Source organism: Ips typographus, linkage group LG13 (assembly GCF_016097725.1).
Source record: "Ips typographus isolate SLU linkage group LG13, UJ_Ityp_2.0, whole genome shotgun sequence".
NCBI classification, from domain to species: Eukaryota; Metazoa; Arthropoda; class Insecta; order Coleoptera; family Curculionidae; genus Ips; species Ips typographus.
This window is the reverse complement of record NC_138434.1, coordinates 373189-392697: the sequence shown is the minus strand read 5'-3', so window position 1 is coordinate 392697 and position 19509 is coordinate 373189. Positions and strand designations below refer to the sequence as shown.

Sequence of the window (19509 nt, the reverse complement as noted above, 5' to 3'; positions counted from 1 at the left end):
GTTTGTTTTGATTTTTTAAATTAAAAACTTGACCTAGCAAGTTTTGTGGTTAAATTAAAAAGTATTATCTGTGAAAGTTAGAATTATTATGGAAGTAGACCTGGATTTAAGCCAAGACCGGCTTCGGGATTTCCTTCAATCCAAACTGCAGGAATTAACGCTACAAAACCGGCACTTAAAGGTGACTCGCTTGGAGTACAAAGAGAAATTAGCTCAAAAAACCACTCTAGACCCCTTGATTACAATTGAACTCTTATGGAAGACAGTGTATAACGGTAAATTTGTAGTGTGTTTCCAACTACCCCATCTTAAACACTTTGACCAGCTTAATGTGGCTTTGAATTGCCACCACCTAAACTACACTGTCAGAACTTTCAAGCAGGCTAAAAGTACCCTAGTAACACTCACTTTTGAAATAGCCCAGCTAATTGCCCTGGCCAGTTTTGATTTGCACGGTTTTGCGACTGTGCAAGTAGGTGAAAACAATGTAAAAACTGTACAACTGCCTCAAGTGACAGTTAAGCTGGCAACAATGCCACAACCTGTCAATAAGAACCTTGCCAGCATGTCCTCCAGCTTGGAGAATAATCTAGTGCTGATACTACCTGAAGAATGGACCATTCCAATATCAAGCACTTTAGAAATAAACTGTGGACTCACCTACACTCAATCAAATGCACAAGGTTGCCACTACCTCTACAATGACAGTATAGCAGTCAATACAAGCACAAGCAACACAGAAGTACTCCTGACAGTTTACACTAAATGTGAGGAGGAGCTATTAATGTTTGTGCACCACCTTCTAAGTAGTCTTCCTGATAGTTTAGTGCTGCCTCAAGTTTTTTATGAAAAACTCAAGCTGGACCAACCAAGGAACAAATGCTTGGAAGAGTTTGCACAAACATTGTCACTAGAGCTGTCATCAGGACTGCTTTACTGTCAGAAAGTGTTGCACCACGGTGGGGATTTGAGCAAGTTAGGTGAATTGAGCCTGAAGCTCTGTCAACTGGAATGTGACAGTGATTTGGCTTACTTTAAAGTTCAAAAGTTGTTATAAATCAAAGTCCCAACTTTTATAAAAATGTTTTATTTACACACTTATTATTATTCCTCTGAATCTTGTACAGAAGGGTCTGATTCGCATTCTTCTAGGCTTAACGGCAGTAAATCACCCCATTTTGATGATCTGACACAGTGATAGGTGGCTCTAAAAATATATATTTCAATCCAATTCTGTTTAAAAAGAAAAATGCAGATAACCTCACTTTCCCTGTCTTTTCAATGTAAATATCGCGTGACGTAATTGCCCATTGGCTGTGCACATATGACAATGGGTGTGTTTGGCTTTGACTACGTTTGGTCGCACTATACGCGGCCAATTCTGTTTGTCGGGTCGTTTTCCTGTATATACAAATAAAAAAAAAGTTTTCCAGTAAAACAAAAACCAACCTTTCTTCATGACGACATAAGAGTATCGTTCATTGGCCACTTCCGGTTTTCGACCGATTGGCATCGTCCAATAGCGAGCGTTAAAGTTGCACGGCGTACCGTCATTGGCCAGAAACCGCGGGCAAGTCAGGTCGTGCGGACACTACACACAATTTTTGACAGCTGTCACAAGAGAACAGATAAAACTCGCAGCTTACCGGACTGAATACGTGCCCTTGATTCGCAACATTGTCAAGTTGAAGCAGAAAGTCGCGTACTTCGTTCACAATCTTGAATCCTGCATTAGTGCCCTGTTCCACCACCACCAAGTAGTGTTGCGTCTTATTCCACAAATTCAAAATGGTTTCCAGGCGCATTTCCATCGTGGGCAGTTCCATTAAACTGTACGCGGACACGACGAGATCATATTCTATCTGCGTTCGCAAAAATTTTGATATTTGACAGAGAAGCATAATGACAGTGGTGCAAATATTTACATTAGAAGCGGGTAAAAATTGACGGTAAAATGTGCCCTTAATGGGCGATTTGCCGTTGCCTTTGCCGCCCTTGAGTAAAATTTCCGCCAAATCGTTCATTTCAGCTGAACTGTCAATGTTCATGTACTCAAAAATTTGACTTTTCCAGAACGCATTGACAGCCCTGTCAAATCAGGTAAGTTGTCATTTTTTCAGTGTGATGAATGAGAAACCTGTTTCAATATACCAAGTAACTGTACCCACACCTGAGCCATAATCAAACAAGCTTCTAGGGGCAAAATCCTTATCCAAATTGACTATTTCACTGAAAATTTTCGTCAAAACCGCATATTCTGCTGGCGCCCTTGCCACCAAGTACATCAAACAAGTGTACATGTCATATTTGATTGGTTTCCAATTGTAGACTTCCTGTCTAAAACTCCCTATATTGAAAGAGTGGCTTTAAATTAGTTGTTTAACATACCTGATAGCTTCCTTGAATTTATCATTCAATTTCTGCCTAAATCTCCTGACTTCTTCCTCACCATCAACCTCAACATGCTTATACTGGTTCACTACGCGTTGCTGTAACTTATTTAGCTTGTCTTGCAATGCCTGCTGGCTGAATGGCAGTTGTCTTCCATGCAATTGTCTTGACAGCTTACTGGCACTCTCCATCAACCTCTTGAGCGGGTAATCTACAATCTGGTTCTATTAACCCCTCTACAGGATTAAAAAACTATTCTACCTTCGATAGTGCTCAGCACTGCTTTGACAAAAGTGTCCGGAATGGAGACCACTTTATGGTCAACTCTTCCAGGGTGGTGACGTGGTTTATAGTCTTCGTTGGCCACGGCTTTTATAAAGTCACGGTCGGGCACCACTACAGCATAGCTGCGAGTTAAAGGACAGACCTGAAATTGTTGAAAAACACTGCTAAACAAGGATTTTCTGGGTTTAAGGTATACTCACCCTGATTGGCCAATTATAGGCATGCCAGGCATTTTTTAATAACATTTTAACACTCAGTGTTTAATTAAACTACCAGCAGTACTGAATATATATAATGAAACAGTAATATAATAAATAAAAAATAAACCACAATTTTAGGTTTAGTTTCAAGTTAGGTTAGGTTAGTTTTATAGTCAGGTACCACGTGATCATATAAATTAAGCTGAACACAATGTCACGTGACATTTGTAAAAATTGATTGACATCATTTGATAGTTTGAGGTTATGTGTTGATTTGGTTAATAATACAATAATAATTAAACCATTTGAGGCCCTTTTAAGGGCTTTTGCTACCCCTTTTTTTGACTTGTACCATTTCTAGGGGCGGCGTTAAGCCTGGAAGACGGTAAAAATGAAATTCGCCGAGCATTTATCCGCTCACATCACACCAGAATGGCGCAAACAATACATCAATTATGAGGTAAGAGTTTTTCCTCAAAGGACATTTTCACTCAATTTAAACGATGTAACAGCAAATGAAATCGATGCTGTACGCGGCCGTAGAACAGGCACCCAGTGCTGAACTGGTGGAGCCTGACATATTGACCAGGTACTTTGCAAAGTTTGATGAACAGTTTTTCAGTTTTTGCGACAAGGAACTGACTAAAATCAACACTTTCTACTCAGGTGCTTTTTTGTTACTTAAAATTACTTGCTCATTACTAAAAACGTTCGTAATTGTAGAGAAACTGGCAGAGGCCACTAGGCGATTTGCCAGCTTGAAAAGTGAACTGTGTGAAACTCAGGAGGTGGAGTTTACCGGAAAAAACAGCAAAAAATCAAAAATTAAACAAAATCTGTTAAGGCGCAAAAAGAATATTCCTGCTAGGAAAATGCAAGAGCTCAAGTTGGCCTTTAGTGAATTTTACTTGAGTTTGATACTGTTGCAAAACTATCAAAATTTGAATTTTACTGGGTTCAGGAAAATTTTGAAAAAACACGATAAGGTTAGTGTTAGGTGACAGTTGGTCACGTGCTAACTATTAGCAGCGTCATGTGATCAACTGTCAAATGAATTTTTAAGTAGAGCAATTTGCCTCTAGTTGTTGTCAGTTGATGTGGGAATGCGTTGGCGCATCGAAAACGTCGAAAATTCACATTTTTATACCAACAAAGACATTGACCGATTGATTAGGGAAACGGAGGGTACATTCACGCAAGATTTGGAGAGTGGCGACCGCCAGAGGGCGATGAAACGGTTACGTGTGCCCCCTTTAGGCGAACAGCAAAGTCCCTGGACCACGTTTAAAGTCGGTCTGTTTTCCGGGGCTTTTGTTGTGTTGTTAGTGGCGGTTCTCTTAACTGGTAGGTTTACGAATTTGCCGTGACAGTTTGATGGAAATGTCAATCAGTTTCCTGTTGTGTCAATGAGCTATAAAGTGACACATTATTGTCCATCAAGCTATACAGCTGCCAACTGGTTTCTACAGTTTAAAGTATCTTACAGGAATTTTTTCCACCTCAAAACAAGATTGGAGAGTCATGACTAGACTGTACAGAGGCCCTCTGCTAATAATTGAGTTTTTGTTTTTGTGGGGGATCAACATTTACGGCTGGCGGTCATCGGGGGTGAATCACGTGCTAATTTTCGAAATGGACCCGCGCAATCACTTGTCCGAGCAGCATATCATCGAAATGGCCGCAATTTTCGGTATTATGTGGTCTTTGTCGGTACAATTTCCATGAAAACAACAAAGAAGGAGGTTAGATAGAGTTTGTTTTAGGTGTTGTGTTTTTTGTTCAGCGAACAATTGGGCGTGGCGCCGTTTATACATCCGTTGACATTGATCGTGTTGATGTTGTTGTTCGTGTTGAATCCCACCAAAACGTTTCGGCACGAAGCTCGATTTTGGGCTTTACGAGTGCTGGTTTGTACCTAGACGCATGCGTGATTTGCTTTTTTTGCTCACACACACTGTATAGGTACTTTTTTTTATTTTTTTTTATTGTTTGCCTCACCTAATCTGTTGCCGTTCCTTCATCAGTGACAGTTGGTCACGTGTGCCAACTGTCACATATCGGGGCTGGTCGTATTCTAAACGAATTTTTAGGGTAAAGTGGTGACGGCTCCATTTTTCTTTGTCACATTTGCGGATTTCTGGTTGGCCGATCAACTTAACAGTATGGTCACCCTGTTCACCGACATTCAGTACTTTGTTTGTTTCTATGTGACGAATGGCAGCTGGTCTGAAGGAAACGGTATTACCTAACCTCAAAACATTACCGCGGAGGTGATTCAGTTATGTTTCAGATGCCAATTACTGTGTGGAGCGCTTTCTGTGGGTTAGAGCGTTAATGGCGTGCCTTCCGCCTTGGTTCAGGTTTGCGCAGTGTTTGAGACGGTACCGAGACACTAGAGAAGCGTTCCCGCACATTGCAAACGCTGCCAAATACGCCACGTCATTTTGTGTCATTATTTTTTCCACTTTAAATAAAATCTACGAGAGTGAGTTGACTATCCGTGTAACTGACAGAGAAACGTAGATAATTGCATGCGCGGGACAAAGAGAAAACGAAAAAAATATCAAGTAGGCCGTATTTTCAGCGCGCTTTTGCCAAACGCCAAGTATCACTCAAATACCGTCAACAAAATAACTTGGCGTTTGGCAACAGCGCGCTGAAAATACGGCCTACTTGATATTTTTTTCGTTTTCTGTCTTAGTCCTGCGCATGCAATAATGTACGTTTCTCTGTCAGTTACACGGTTTTCCTATGGTCGGTTTTGGATTTACCACACCTGTATAAGTTTACACTTACATTCTGGAGTGTAAAAAGCGTTATTTACAGGCCAAAACAACGACAAACAGTCTCCATTTTTCTATTTGTGGATTTGTGCCTCGTTGGTGAGCACCTGTTACGCGTACACGTGGGACATTAAATTGGATTGGGGCTTGTTTGATGCCAAACCTGGTGAAAATCGATTTTTACGCGAGGAAATTGTTTATTCCGGCACTGTAAGTTTTTTTTTTCACTCTGTCAAAACGTGCACACAACATGACTGTCAAAATAACAAACGACTGTGATTATTCAGTGGTTCTACTATTTTGCCATAATCGAGGATTTAATCTTGCGCTTCGGATGGGCGTTTCTAATTGGTTTGGCCGAAACCGGCTACATGATGGAAAACACTTTGGTGTGTATTTTAGCTCCGCTCGAAGTATTCAGGTGGGTGATTCCATTATTGTTAACGCCACGTTGCCAATACTTTTTCCAGACGGTTCGTGTGGAATTTTTTCCGTTTGGAAAACGAACATTTAAACAATTGCGGTAAATTTCGGGCCGTCCGGGACATTTCGGTGGCTCCGTTGGACACTTCCGATCAAACAATGATCGTCCGCATGATGGACGACGTGGACGGCGTTGTAAACAGACGAAAACGAAAAAATAAGAAAAAAACTGGCGAGCATCGAATCATACTGGAAACGGGGGAATCCACTGACGACCTGGAAAATTGATTATTGTAAATTTGGCAACGCTGTCGAGAAATAAAAGTTTGACAATGTCACGACTGTCAAGTGGGAAATTTTAAAGCTTTGTTTTGAATTAATTTATTTATTATAAGTTTTAAATCTGGTGTGGTGTCTAATAATTTGCATACCTATTTAAACGTTAAATGCTAGTTCTTACTTTACGCCAAGATATGAAAAGAAGAAGATGTTAGACAAGTGACGTAACACAGGCTAACTTCACTCTTGTTGTTGTTGTTTGTTATGGCCACCCAGAGTGATCACACTTTTCTTGTATTAAAAGCATTTAAACTCCACAAATTCCATAAAATTCTACTTGTAGATAAGCTGTTTTATATCTACTGATTAATCAACAGTTAGAAATGTGATAATGTAGGACACAGTACGTTCACTACTACTTCCATATGTGGTGTGTCGTCCCATGAAGCAAATTATTAGTAAAACAGTGGAACAAACTTGAGTGAATTTACCAGTAAAATGCCGCAAACCGAAGTTACCGATCAGTATTCATCATGGGTAAATTGATTTACTTTTTTTTCCCTATTTACATTCATTTGTAGATTCTCAAAAATGTGTCTAAATAATATGGTTGTGACTTTTCCAGGTCGGACTAATTTACGTGTTCAATTTGATCGTTGGTACTGGAGCTTTAACCTTACCGGCTGCATTCCAAGATGCCGGCTGGCTGTTTAGTACTGTCGCTTTGGTCGTTTTGTGTTTTGTCAGTTTCGTCACCGTGACGTTTGTTATCGAAAGCGTGGCGTGCGCCAACGCCACCATTCAGTGGCTTAGGGTGCAAGAACACAAAATTGACGTAAGTGCTAGTGTCACGTGACTTGTCAAGAAAGCACAAACAAACGCAATTTTCTTTGGTTTTTAGGAAAGCGAAGCCCCGTTAAATACTGAGTCTGAACCGGAAGACAGCACCGAGGAAACCGCCATACTGGTAAATCGCACTAGACATTACTACAATTTGAATCGTAAAGTTGAATTGGGCGAAATAGCCGCTTTGTACCTGACCAAGTCGGGTCATGTGCTATTTTTTCTCTCATTATGCATTTACCTTTTTGGGGATCTGACGATTTACGTGGCAGCTTCGGGCAAAACTATCGTCAATCTGAGCTGTAAATCCTCCAATAACACTGAAAACTTTATGGAACACTGTTGGAACCAGTCCGGGGTGACCAAAATGACAATGTACCGCATTTACGTCGTATTGTTCGGGCTTTTAGTGGGACCGTTCACTTACTTTAACGTCCAAAAAACCAAGTACCTGCAAATGTTCACCATAGGCATCCGATGGCTTGCCTTTACAATTATGCTGACTTTAGCGTGTTTGAGGTTAGTAAATTATGGTCAGCAAGGTCATCCCAGGGCTGTCAATATAGCAGAAGCGCCTGCTTTAGCCGGAAGTAGCGTTTATAGTTTCATGTGCCACCATTCCTTGCCAGGGCTAATTGCCCCCATATCAAATAAGTACAAACTAACCAAAAAAATTAGTCTAGACTTTTTGGTGATTTGTGGTTTTTATTTGCTTTTATCGCTCACTGGATCGTTTGCTTTTGAAACAATCGACGTTCTCTACTCTTTAAACTTCATGCCTGCGCACGATTCGGGATTTTTCATGAAAATGATCGGGGTTTTTCTGGCCGTTTTCCCCCTGTTTCCAATGGCAACCAGTTTTCCAATCATAGCAATCACGATGCAGGGAAACCTGAAGCATTTATTTTTTGAACCACCAGCCTTGGAACGTCACGGTTTTGTCGTTAAACGACTGTTATTCCCCACTTTAGCCATTTTGCCGCCTTTAATCACCGCCCTGGCCACCCATAACCTCAAAGGGCTCGTCGAAATCACCGGCTCTTATATCGGGGTGATTGTTCAGTACGTCATACCGGCCTTTCTCGTGTGGAAGGCGCGGCAACACTGTAAAAGTCACTTTGGTTACTATTCGCAAAAGTATGCAAGTCCCTTTAGGCATTTTGGGTGGTTCTTGTTCGTCATTGTTTGGGCGGTTATTTGTATTGTGTTTGTTACGGTTGATTTAATCCTAAACCACTGAAACAAACTGATTTTTTTTTCCATCTGACAGCTGTCAAAAATCACACTGCTGTGACATGAGTATCAAAGTGTTCCGTAACGTCTCATAACTGTCAAATTTGGCTCCGTGGAGCTTTAAACACTACTTCCAGTGCAATTCCTCAATGAAACGCATCTATTTGGCATTTTATACTTTCAGGTCATTGGTGGGTTTTGACAGCTGTCATGTGACGCAAGAGTAACATATTAAAATGTTTGTTAACGTCAAAACTGTCAAATTTGGTTCCAAGGAGCAGTTCCTACTTACAGCGTGGTTTCTTCATGAAACAACATTCCCCTAAAATTTCTTAAATTTTAATTTCTTCCAAAAATAAATTTCTGATAATTTTTGGCGTATCAGAAAAGGTTTGGTTTGTGTTTCGTTCTCTGTGATCGGTTTTAGGTGAACACATAATAGGGGATGGTAATCTTATATGGCTCTCAATTGTAAAAGTGGCAACCTTGCCAGAGTGGTTACATGACCAAAAAAGTATTGTTAAGTGTGTTGTCAAAAATAAACGTCAATTCAAATGTCAGTTTTGACACGAAGTGCAATAACAAAGAATGCACTGGTCAATTTAATTTTGTATTAATTGTTAGTGTCTGTGATAGCGCCTAATAAGTATTAAGTGGGTGTCATCTGTATCTAGAAGATACAGGATGGTATTTCCAGTTTTTATTTTTTTAACAATAATAAAAATTAATTCCAACTGTACTGAAGTGTTTCATTCAATTCCGGCGTGGTAAAAGGTAGAAAAACATAAAATACAGCAAAATGTGATATAATTTTCGAATATATGACATTTTGGCGTTTCCAGTTTCAAAATGTCAGATCTTGACAGCAACTTTATTATACAGTGACATATATATTATCTATCGCCTGTCTCTATAACGATAACGACTGTCTCTGTCTCTCAGTCGTTCGCGCTCTCTCTCCCTCTCTCTTTCGCGCATGCGTTCGCGCGAACGCCCTCTAGACCGTTCCCGCGAGTAACCACGTGACCTGGAACGGTCCCTAGAATAGCCCCTCTCTCTGGAATACCCCCTCTCCCTGGATGAACGTCTTTCCTTGTTCTTCCAGATGAATTCCTCCACGGTACGGTCGTAGGCGCGTTTGTCCGGGTAACGAGCGCCCTGATACTCCGGTATCGGCAAAGCGTCGTAATATCTAAATATTTTTAAGGCTCAATTTAACCACCGAGTATAATTTGACAGACCGAATGACAATTATGACTCAACAAACCTAGTAGGCGCTGGAAGGCTCTCGTAACTGGACGGATACAGTCCGGAAGGGGCGACGTAGGGTAAGGGAGGCAACTGGTGTTGCATGGTGCGCATGTAGTCGGCCACGTAGGCCTCCGCTGCGGCTGCTGTATATGGCCGAACTGCTTCTCGATCGTAGATAGACATAAATCTACAAATTAGAAAGGTCGTTTCTGCTTCAATTTAACGAAACGATGACAGAGTGCCCCAAAAAATCACGTGTGCAATAACACTGACAGTTTGTCGTAATACTCATAACTGTCAAATTAATGTTTGTCACATGCACGCGGTTTGTTTATCTTAACGGGCACTGCAAAAATACTCTGCAGACAAAAGCGCCACCTACAGGCCAACAAAATAAAGTTGCTCAAAACACTTACCTAAAAAACCCTGTTTGAAAATTTTAATTAAAAACCTTTCAAAGTCCACATTGAAACAGTTCATTGTAAACTCATATAAAAGTCTTTTGTAATATTTAAAAAAAATTGAATAATCTACACCAAAATGGTGTAAGACGAAATTATATCCAGTAAAAGGGCATAGTCCAACTCACACAGGCACCAAATAACCCATTTCAAATGTCTTTCAGACACCACAAACATTGTTCCTAATTTTCTTAGTAACATCACTTAACCTCACTTACCTTTCGCGTGAAACTGACCGCCTGAAACTGGAATGACCTAACAATCTATTTGATAAAAAGAACTTTCGGCGTGTGTACGCCCCCCCGCGGCCCCGATGCACAAAAGGGGCCCGAGCCGCTATCGGCATTCGGGCTTTGACATGTCTCCCACCATCTTTGGCTCTTAAATTCATTTTTTTTGAGGCTTCTTTTGCCAACATTAAAATCGGGGCTAAATCAACCCCTTCGTCTTCAGCGAATAACCGGCACAGCTCCTCGGCCACCCGCGGTTCAATTTCCTGTCCATCTCGTCCAATTTTCACCGGTTTACCGTCATTCCACGGATTGTATAAATGCATGGTGCTTGAAAATGGTAGTTCTTTACGACACACCCAATCTACTTCAAACACCCCACCCAAAGCTTTGGCCGACAGTCCTTGGGGTAGCACCCATGACACTGCAGGTACATCATGTCGGGACTCACCCTTTAAGCGAGCAAACCCTGCAAATTTGCCACTTTCCTTCACTGAAAAAATCAACAAAACATTTCTTGACTCTCTCCATGCTTGATTCAAGTTGGCTTCATTCTGAGGCAGTGTGGACCAAACTCCTTTCGCTTTGGACAGGGCAATGTTTTCTGCATTGTTTGATTTGATAACGAAAAACCGAGCGTCTCTAAACAAGTAGTTTAGTTTGGTTAAGTAGTCATACTTGCTTAGAGCATCTTTGGAGCGTTCGCGTTTTACCGCAAGTGGCGAGGGGCTTTTGTCAGACCGACCTGTTTTGTGTCGGCCCTCTTTGCCCGTCGACGCTGTACTCACTGTGCTAATGCTAGGGGCCGACGAGGACTCGGAACTTGTAGAGGAAATGTCACTCTCGTAATTCACTTCGTCCAATTTCATTTCGTCACCCATGTCTAAGCTCAAATTGATGTTTTGGCCTTTTGATGGGGCGCAGTCCATATCCTAGATACCAGTCACCAATCAAACCACACTTTTTTACTTAAAAGTCACTATAATTACATACACAAAATTATTGGAATTGTTATGTTTTGGGGCTCAATCATTTTAGTAACGCCATCTTATTAAAGTGTCAAACTGTCAAATGTCACTTGACAGTAAAGATAACCTAAAAAATTGCTGTTTGAGTGTTTGACGTTTGAAACTAGAGAAAGTTAAGAAGAAAATTTGAGGTTAAGTTCCAGACACGTCGTGAGCGTCATTGTTTACTGTTTTGGTTTTATGTTTGAAACAGTAAACAAACAGATTTTAACCTAGTTAAAGTGTTTAAAACGATGTGCGCTTTTTTTTTAATAAAACCATAAGGAGTAACAGCTATAGTATAGATATCTAGCTGTATTATTTAAATAATACAGTTCAAACACTGGTTATTACACTTCATTGTTTAAAATGTTGCCTTAAAAATAGGTACCCTCTTCCAAAACATTCCACATTGGATTTCAGTAGTGCCCTGTCAACCTAAACAATACAAAAATAAATAAGTATGTAATCACAATAAATTCTAGTAAAACTTACCATCTGTAACATTAATGGTTGCTCTGGTTTATTCTTATTGTTGCAAAAGACCAAATCTTCAGAGCCTTTGGAGTAATCCTTTATCCTGTAAACATAATCAGTTCAATTTAAGGTAATACCTATTTATTTTCAAATGATTTAATATTATTATTCAACAACAAAATAATACACATCACTACTTGACGGCTTCCTAAATTAAGCCATTAAAAAGCCCATACCAGCTAAAAGGAATTTCAAATAGTATACCTACCTACTTGTAATTGTTGAAGTCATAAGCTGGATTTATAAACTCTGTTATTCCCGTTGCTCGTAATTCGCGTCGTTTCCACGTTACTCGTAGTTCGTTGCTCGGACCGGTTGTTCGTGTGTTAACAGATTAATCAATTTATATTGTGTTACTGGTTGTTGGAGTTGTTCGTTTCTTATTGGTCAGATATATTTGACATTTGACATACCCCATATCTCAGCAAAATTGACACAGCACAATCCAAATATTCAAACCCTAGTGGTGAAAGCCATAAAGAAAGTTAAAAAAAAAAAAAAAAAATATTCAAATGTAACCAAAGATAATTTTGTATTTTATTTGTTTCATATATTTTTGTCTGTTCTGGCTTCAATTTTAATTCAGTTTACTGGACAAGTTGGTGGTATAAAATGGATATGGATAAACGGATTCTCCTTGGTGCTTTTGGCTTAGTTATATGTGCCTATTTGGCATCAGCTACACAAAGAAAAAAACAAGTTCGCAGATACAAAGTTCGGCCCATCAATCGGCAGCGGATGGTTGGAGGAAGTTTTTATTACTACCAAAAAATGAAAAAACTAGATGAACCTCAATTTTTTAAATACACGAGAATGACGCATTCAGTATTCCAGAAATTATTGACAAAAGTTGGACCTTTCATAAAAAAACAGAAACGAAAAACGCACAGATTACCAAACAAAGCCAAGCCAAGAAAACGGTCGAATGACTGGAACGGAGTGGAACGTGCCTTTTAATAATTTTGTGTTGACGTTGGAAATGTCAATATCATCTGATCTCTTTAAGCACTCTCATTGGTTGAATCGCGAATCACCAGCAACAGAAATAAAATTTGGTTAAATGGGAACAACAGAGAATAACGGCCAGCAACAATGGAAAGTACGAGCAACGCGATAACCGAGGTTTATAAATGTATGCGTGCGAATCCCTATGTGTTATTTTCGGAACAGCGCCAATCACGAACAACGAATTACGAGCAACGGGAATAACAGAGTTTATAAATCCAGCTATAAACAAGCATCTCCAAAACTTTAAAATAGTCTGCGCTTTTTCCCGTCCACAACCTGAAAAATAATTACACCAACACGTAGACGAACACCACAGATAGTTTGAGGCCAGAAAATAGGTATATATTGCAGTATCTGTTATTGCAATATTAAAATAATCAAAGACAAGATATTTCCAATCAAACAAAACAATATTTTAATTAATAATAATGTGAGGTTAGAATAGGAACGAAAACCGATGATCATTTGCCATTTCCCCCTCCACCAGTAAAACCGAAGATTGCCGAAGTCGCCCTTACGCTCATTCCGATCTCTCATGTCGCTGTTCACACCAGTGAGAGAGAGAAGGATAACAACAAGTTGGTTGACAGTCGTGACGCGTCCAAGATCATTGAGGTGTTAAGTAACGCTGGATGCAACACCATAAAGATAAAAATGTTTTTTTTTTTTAATGTATTCTTTAATTAAATATTTTAAAATCAGTCTGATAGTTGAAAGTTTTGAAGCTTCTTGTTGAAGGTCTTAAGAAAAAATGGTTTTCTTTAATTTTCCAGAACTCATTTTAAAAAAAATTTAATTAGTCTATTTTAGGTTTGTATTTGTTAATTAAAAACTTTTTAATAAGGTGAAACGTGGTTGAAACTATTTTTCTGCTAAAAAACACGTTGAATACAAAGTCTTGACACTTTGGTGATTTGCGTTTGTATGGTACTAGTAAAGCTGGAAATGATTTGGTGGTTTAGTAGACTGATGACGGTTTTTATTAATAGTCGAAACGTTTACAAATGGTGGCTTGTAACGTGAAAGTTTAAAAAAACTGAAAATTATTTGGGGTGAATCAAAATTGTAAAGCTACTTTTCAGACACCCTGTATAGATGTACTGTACTGTTCTTTGGTCCCCAATCCCTTTGGAGTACTCAAACTGTGTGAAAAAAAGCAGTTTTAAAGGTATTTTAAACATTTTCCAAGCCTTATCAAAAAAAAAAGGTTATAGTACTAATTTGTTTGTTAAAATTTGTTGAATTAACAACAATAATTGCGGATCATAAAAGTTATTAGAACTAAATTAATATTTGCGTTCAGATAATCATAACAGTCATTCTAATAGGGGTTTATTAGCGTCAAGCTTTGAAGTAAAATGACTGTGATTAATTCATTTAATGGAGAAAAATGTGTGGTGTATGATTAGGCAACAATGCAAAACGCAAAAACCAATAACCAGTAATTTCAAAGACGATTTGTGTGTCCCAAACCTAAAATTATCAGTCTTTATGACACCAAAGCAAGTACTGCCCTGTAATTTTGTTTTGCCGCCATTCTACACTGAAAAGTTCACATAGACCGGAAGAGCCCTGTGGGGGGTAGAGGGGAAAGGTAGTCGCGTGCATCAACCCCCTCTTGCATCAATCTACATTAAGACTAAAAGCTTCCTTAATGAATTGGACTAAAAAGGGCCGATGTAAACGTAAACGGACCCTTTATGTGGGAAATGTACACAAAATTTTTGAGTTCAAATTTGCTGAATCACAATTCAATTACGAACAAGTTTTTTCAGTTTATAGGCTTCACATAACATGTGTCTACGTGATGTAATTCTCGGACGATTTTTGAATATTTAAACAAGCCACTGTGAGTCACTATAAATGATTTTCTTGGATTTATCGTCGAGGTTATTATACCGAATTTGCATACGTTTAACTGTACAAAAAAAACATGTTTCAACCGTATCAACTTACTAAAAAGAACCACCAGAACTCTTGAAATATTACCTAAAATTAGCAATGTTGCAATATCTAAAAATGAGGCTCAATTATTGCAGAATTGGCAACGTTGAACCTTCATGTATCTTAACGACGTTTGGTGCTAAAAGTAAATGGTCACGTGATTTTAGCTTGACCATAAAAAATAATCAAAACCCCTTTCATTAAAGGTGTAAAAATGCTTTTCAACCTGTTTTACTTGATTCTGCTGTTTTTCAAGTTTTATTTGTTTTGACAGTTGACACTTTAATGACAGATTAGACTGTACGTCAAATAAATAATCTAGCTTTACAAATAGTCGAAACACTCAAAACCCCATTCATAAAAAGGTTGTAAATGCTGTTATACCTCTTTAGCAAGGTTTGTGCAGGTTTTTAAGAATGTTTTATAGTTTTATTGGTTTGTGAAGCGTTTTTTTTGTCAGTTGACACTCTAATGACAGATTAGACTGTACGTCAAATAAATAATCTAGCTTTACAAATAGTCGAAACACTCAAAACTCCATGTGCTGGTTTTTAAGAATGTTTTATAGTTTTATTGGTTTGGGGAGTGTTTTTTGACAGTTGACACTTTAATGACAGACTAGACTACATAAGAAATGAACGATCTAGCTCTACAAACAGTCCAAACTCCATTCATAGAGGTGTAAAGTACCGTTAAACCTTTTTAATTTAGATAGTTTTTCAAGTATGTTTTATCGCTTTACTGGTACGTGGAGCAGTTTTTGACATTTGACACTTTAATGACAGACTATATTTTATTGCAAATAGATAGTTTTGTTTCACAAACAATCAAAAACCCCGTTCATAATGGTGTAAGGTACTGTTAAATTTTTTTGACAGTTAACACTGAAATGTCAAACTAGACGACCTCGCAAATGGACTGTCTTTTTATAAAAACATCCATGAAGCTGTCAAACTGATCATTTTAAACTGTAACGTAATTAAAGTTTAAAACAGTTAGTTACTAACCTGGAGGCAATGTTGCCAAACTGACTTTTCATAAATTATTTTTTTAAGTCAATTTTGAAACTTCTGATGCCAAATGAACTTCCTTAAATCTTTTTAACTGTCATCTTGATCATTTTCAATGTAAATCAAGGCATTTTATGTTAATTTTGAAGCTTTTTGAGTCAAATTAAAGCTTTAGAGGACTATTTAACAGCCTTTTTAACTTTCTCAACGTTTACATGTAATTGAAACTCTGACAAAGTCAATTTTGAAGCTTCTGATGCCAAATTAAATTTCTTAAATCTTCTTAACTGTCATCCTTATCATTTTCAATGTAAATCAAGGCATTAGTTAATTTTGAAGCTTCTTGAGTCAAATTAAAGCTTTAGAGGACTATTTAACAGCCTTTTTGACTTTCTGAACCTTTTCATGTGGTTGAAACTGTGACAAAGTCAATTTTGAAGCTTCTGATGCCAAATTAAATTTCTTAAATCTTCTTAACTGTCATTCTTAGCATTTTCAATGTAAATCAAGGCATTTTAAGTTAATTTTGAAGCTTCTTGAGTCAAATTAAAGCTTTAGAGGACTATTTAACAGCCTTTTTGACTTTCTGAACCTTTTCATGGACTTGAAGCTCTGACAAAGTCAATTTTGAAGCTTCTGATGCCAAATTAATTTCCTTTTAAGTCTTTTTTAATGTCATTCATATTCATGGAGGTTTAGAGACTGCTAAACAGCTTTAAGCGGTTTCTGCTTATTTTCAAGTACGTTTTATAGTTTCATCGGTTTGTAAAGCGGATTTTGACAGTTGACACTTTAATGACAGACTAGACTACATAAGAAATGACAGATCTAGCGCTACAAACAGTCAAAACCCCATTCATAAAGGTGTAAAGTACTTTTTTTGCCTGATTGTGCTGCATTATTGCTTGGAGCGGTTTTTGACAGTTAACTGTCAAATTAGACCGCAAGACAAATGGACTGACTGTTTTATAAAAACCATTAATGAAGCTGTAAATACATTTTTTTGAAACTTAAGAATGGAAATAGTGATGACAATAATGATCGAATGATGACAAAATCAAACATGGCCGTCATCAATAATTTAGCGTGTAACTAAATGTAAATTATTAATTTGTTGACTCAACCAGCAATTTGTTTATGAAAAATTGATTTGATCATAACGATGACTAATTTGAGGAGAAAAGGGTCAAAGTTGCATTAAGGTGTCCAATCCGTTTACTAAAATGACGTTAATACCAATAATTACAAAAGTTAAGAGTCCAATTAACTTGTCTCGTGTACTACAAAACGGGTGGGTTGATTAATTTCCGTCTCATATCCTAGTTAATTAAGAAAACAACTCGTGGGCGTTGGGGCTCTTAAAACGGTCACCTGAACACCACCCGCCATCTTGCCAACGTCACTCGAAATGTCAATTTGTCATGTTTTTTTGTGTCACGGGAGTTTTTGTTTTAATAGCGAAAATTAAACGGAAAAAATGAGCACCCAATTGGGTAACGAGGTCGAAGACTTAATGGAGGCCCCTAACGGTGAGTTTGGTCTTATTTCCAAAATGTCTGCTAATGCAGGAGGTTACAGGAGGTGGAGGGGACAAATCGGGACAGAAAAACGAGTTCAGACTACACGGTAAGACACTCAATTTGCTTCTAATTCCAGGGAAATGCTGCTTGGTTTTAAAACAAGGGAACTGGTTGAGTGGTTTAATGAAAATCAAAGTTTAGACTCTAGTTTCGTGATCTCGTTCTTGGGCCGTACGTCAGTCAACTCCTCCACCCGTTTGCAGAAGCTTCTGAAGCAGTAGTTTTTCACAAAAGTGTCCCTAGCAATCTCCCCGATGAAACTCTGCAAATGGGGACTCATCATCAGCTTCTTCATCACTTGGGCCATCAATTTGGGTTCTGGTTCGGTTGTGATGCCCGACACTCGGTTCTGAAGCAACTTGGGGGCGATGCCTTTTGTTGTGGCTACTATAGGTTTCCCTAAACTCATAGCTTTCAGTATAAAATCGGCTTGCATCTCCGATTTTGAAGGGAAAAGCACGATTGCTGATTCCATGATGAGGGTTTTTTCGTGGATGATAGGTAGTTGGTTGAGGAAGCTGACTTGGGAGGCGCAGATCCGTTCCTTGGCGCTCATAACCAGTTCGTTGTAGTGCATTTTCTCGTCCAGGGTTTTGCAATTCCCTGCTATGACCAGTTGGAATCGTTTGGTGGTGTCCAGGTCGTCGATTAGTTGCAACAAAATCTCGAAAGCGTCTAGAGCTAGTTTGAAATTGGATGATCTACGATACTTCCCTATGGACAGGAAGAGAATGGTGTTGTCCAGCAAGTCTGGGATGATTCTCTGAACTTGGATGCCATCTTGGTTCCACAAACCCACATCCACTGCAGGATAGAGCACCACAGGGTCCTTGTTCACTGCTGGGAAGGATTTTTTGAACACTTCCGCAAAATTAGGACTCTCCACGATGATTTCATCAGCCAGTTTGATGAATTTGGCTTCTAGAAGGCTAGGGCTGTAGGTCACGTGTTCGCACAGGTCTGGTCGGTTCCTCAAACTCTCAAACGACTCCACGTAAAACATTCTGTAATTGCTGAACAGATAGAGGAGGTACAACGCCACCAAACCGACATCCAGCACTATAAGGCTGGGTTTCTGGTCTGGTGGATGGAAGATCATCCTCAAGGCCATGCAGGTGGCCTTTAAATTGGACATACCACCGCGAAACCATCCAAACAAACTTCTGGGGATCCACCATCCAGAGTATTTCACCTTGATCTTGTCCAGGAACTACAAAACAACTCTGAGCATTCATCCAGTTAATGGTATACAACTACCTTGAAGTCATCTATGGTGTCCGGGTGGCTAAAATGGGTGGTGTACAGTGTGACTTTGTGACCTAAATGGTTGTACGCCTGCGCCAGATTTAAAATGTAACGGTCGCATTTTCTTTTTGTGATTTTCTCGTGCAGGAACACCACATGATTATGCGCTTGAGCTTCCATTTTAGTTTTAGATTTTGATGGTTGTTAGGTTAACTTGTCACTTTGACTGGTTTTGCCTTCACACCTGGTTTGTTCCAGATATAGAGCAACAACTGGAAATGGCTGAATCGCGTTGCAACAACCTCAAAGACCAGCTGGATACCATGAAGACTATTTATAGCGGTGGGAAGGTGAGGGTGAGGAAAGTGTCTGCTCTTAAAGGACTACCAACTGACTCCACAGGTGAGTGGAATGCAATGTTTGGAAAAATTTGTGATTGGGGATGTTTAGTGGTTTTGGAAGACAGCTCAACCAACACAGAGGCGGTACCAAATCGTCAAAAATCCAACCACATCGAAACGGACCACACGGGGGCGGCAGTGAGAACGATCAACAACATCCTGAACGGCATCACCAACTCGGTGAACCGCCTCTCGGACATCCACTCGCAGATTACCACCCCCAGGGTGCAAATCACTACGGGAGTGGATGCCGGTGAGTTTTGTCTTGTAGTAACCAACCCAAACTCACCATCTTCGGAAGGTTTGGTGCCAGAATTGAAGATTGAAAGGGCTCGAGGTCAAAAAAGAAAAGCCAGGTCCAGTAGGGCTTTATCCCAGTTGGTTATCAAGAAACCCAC

At 39.2% G+C, this 19509-nt stretch overlaps 6 protein-coding genes and 1 long non-coding RNA gene across 9 annotated transcripts; 3 read left to right on the top strand and 4 right to left on the bottom strand.

The window, feature by feature from the left end:
* The first annotated feature begins 41 nt into the window (after positions 1 to 41).
* On the top strand, positions 42 to 1091 carry LOC145737364 (uncharacterized). Its single transcript, XM_081992014.1, has one exon. It carries the CDS (start codon positions 89 to 91, stop codon positions 1055 to 1057), a length of 969 nt encoding a protein of 322 aa, XP_081848140.1. The 5' UTR covers positions 42 to 88; the 3' UTR covers positions 1058 to 1091.
* LOC145737363 (ribosome assembly protein METTL17, mitochondrial) lies at positions 1072 to 3040 on the bottom strand. The gene is made up of 9 exons (XM_081992013.1): positions 2877 to 3040; positions 2653 to 2818; positions 2389 to 2602; positions 2152 to 2337; positions 1926 to 2088; positions 1647 to 1862; positions 1450 to 1591; positions 1266 to 1401; positions 1072 to 1207 (listed from the first exon to the last, which is right to left on the bottom strand). Exons 1-9 carry the CDS (start codon positions 2919 to 2921, stop codon positions 1105 to 1107), a joined length of 1371 nt encoding a protein of 456 aa, XP_081848139.1. The 5' UTR covers positions 2922 to 3040; the 3' UTR covers positions 1072 to 1104.
* Positions 3041 to 3145: 105 nt separating this feature from the next.
* On the top strand, positions 3146 to 6489 carry LOC145737360 (solute carrier family 53 member 1-like). 2 transcript variants are annotated; one of them, XM_081992007.1, is made up of 11 exons: positions 3146 to 3336; positions 3389 to 3542; positions 3600 to 3862; positions 3959 to 4220; positions 4363 to 4586; positions 4640 to 4783; positions 4967 to 5114; positions 5167 to 5361; positions 5703 to 5869; positions 5947 to 6080; positions 6130 to 6489. In XM_081992007.1, the coding sequence occupies exons 1-11, from the start codon at positions 3268 to 3270 to the stop codon at positions 6368 to 6370; spliced, it is 2001 nt and encodes a 666-aa protein (XP_081848133.1). In that variant the 5' UTR covers positions 3146 to 3267; the 3' UTR covers positions 6371 to 6489. The 2 variants fall into 2 exon arrangements, with proteins under 2 accessions (XP_081848133.1, XP_081848135.1); XM_081992009.1 differs by having other exon boundaries at positions 5947 to 6048; positions 6130 to 6419.
* A 129-nt stretch (positions 6490 to 6618) lies between these two features.
* LOC145737361 (putative sodium-coupled neutral amino acid transporter 12) lies at positions 6619 to 9176 on the top strand. Its single transcript, XM_081992010.1, has 3 exons — positions 6619 to 6898; positions 6987 to 7196; positions 7263 to 9176. Exons 1-3 carry the CDS (start codon positions 6860 to 6862, stop codon positions 8442 to 8444), a joined length of 1431 nt encoding a protein of 476 aa, XP_081848136.1. The 5' UTR covers positions 6619 to 6859; the 3' UTR covers positions 8445 to 9176.
* A 51-nt stretch (positions 9177 to 9227) lies between these two features.
* On the bottom strand, positions 9228 to 11700 carry Ythdc1 (YTH domain containing 1). 2 transcript variants are annotated; one of them, XM_081992012.1, is made up of 4 exons: positions 11373 to 11700; positions 10368 to 11311; positions 9705 to 9875; positions 9228 to 9629 (listed from the first exon to the last, which is right to left on the bottom strand). In XM_081992012.1, exons 2-4 carry the CDS (start codon positions 11306 to 11308, stop codon positions 9335 to 9337), a joined length of 1407 nt encoding a protein of 468 aa, XP_081848138.1. In that variant the 5' UTR covers positions 11309 to 11311; positions 11373 to 11700; the 3' UTR covers positions 9228 to 9334. The 2 variants fall into 2 exon arrangements, with proteins under 2 accessions (XP_081848138.1, XP_081848137.1); XM_081992011.1 differs by having other exon boundaries at positions 10368 to 11451.
* On the bottom strand, positions 11374 to 13793 carry LOC145737368 (uncharacterized). The gene is made up of 4 exons (XR_014180360.1): positions 12132 to 13793; positions 11882 to 11966; positions 11778 to 11824; positions 11374 to 11474 (listed from the first exon to the last, which is right to left on the bottom strand). It is a non-coding gene; the product is annotated as an uncharacterized LOC145737368 (long non-coding RNA).
* A 3778-nt stretch (positions 13794 to 17571) lies between these two features.
* LOC145737158 (alpha-1,3/1,6-mannosyltransferase ALG2-like) lies at positions 17572 to 18940 on the bottom strand. The gene is made up of 2 exons (XM_081991747.1): positions 18723 to 18940; positions 17572 to 18675 (listed from the first exon to the last, which is right to left on the bottom strand). Exons 1-2 carry the CDS (start codon positions 18888 to 18890, stop codon positions 17596 to 17598), a joined length of 1248 nt encoding a protein of 415 aa, XP_081847873.1. The 5' UTR covers positions 18891 to 18940; the 3' UTR covers positions 17572 to 17595.
* Positions 18941 to 19509: the final 569 nt, after the last annotated feature.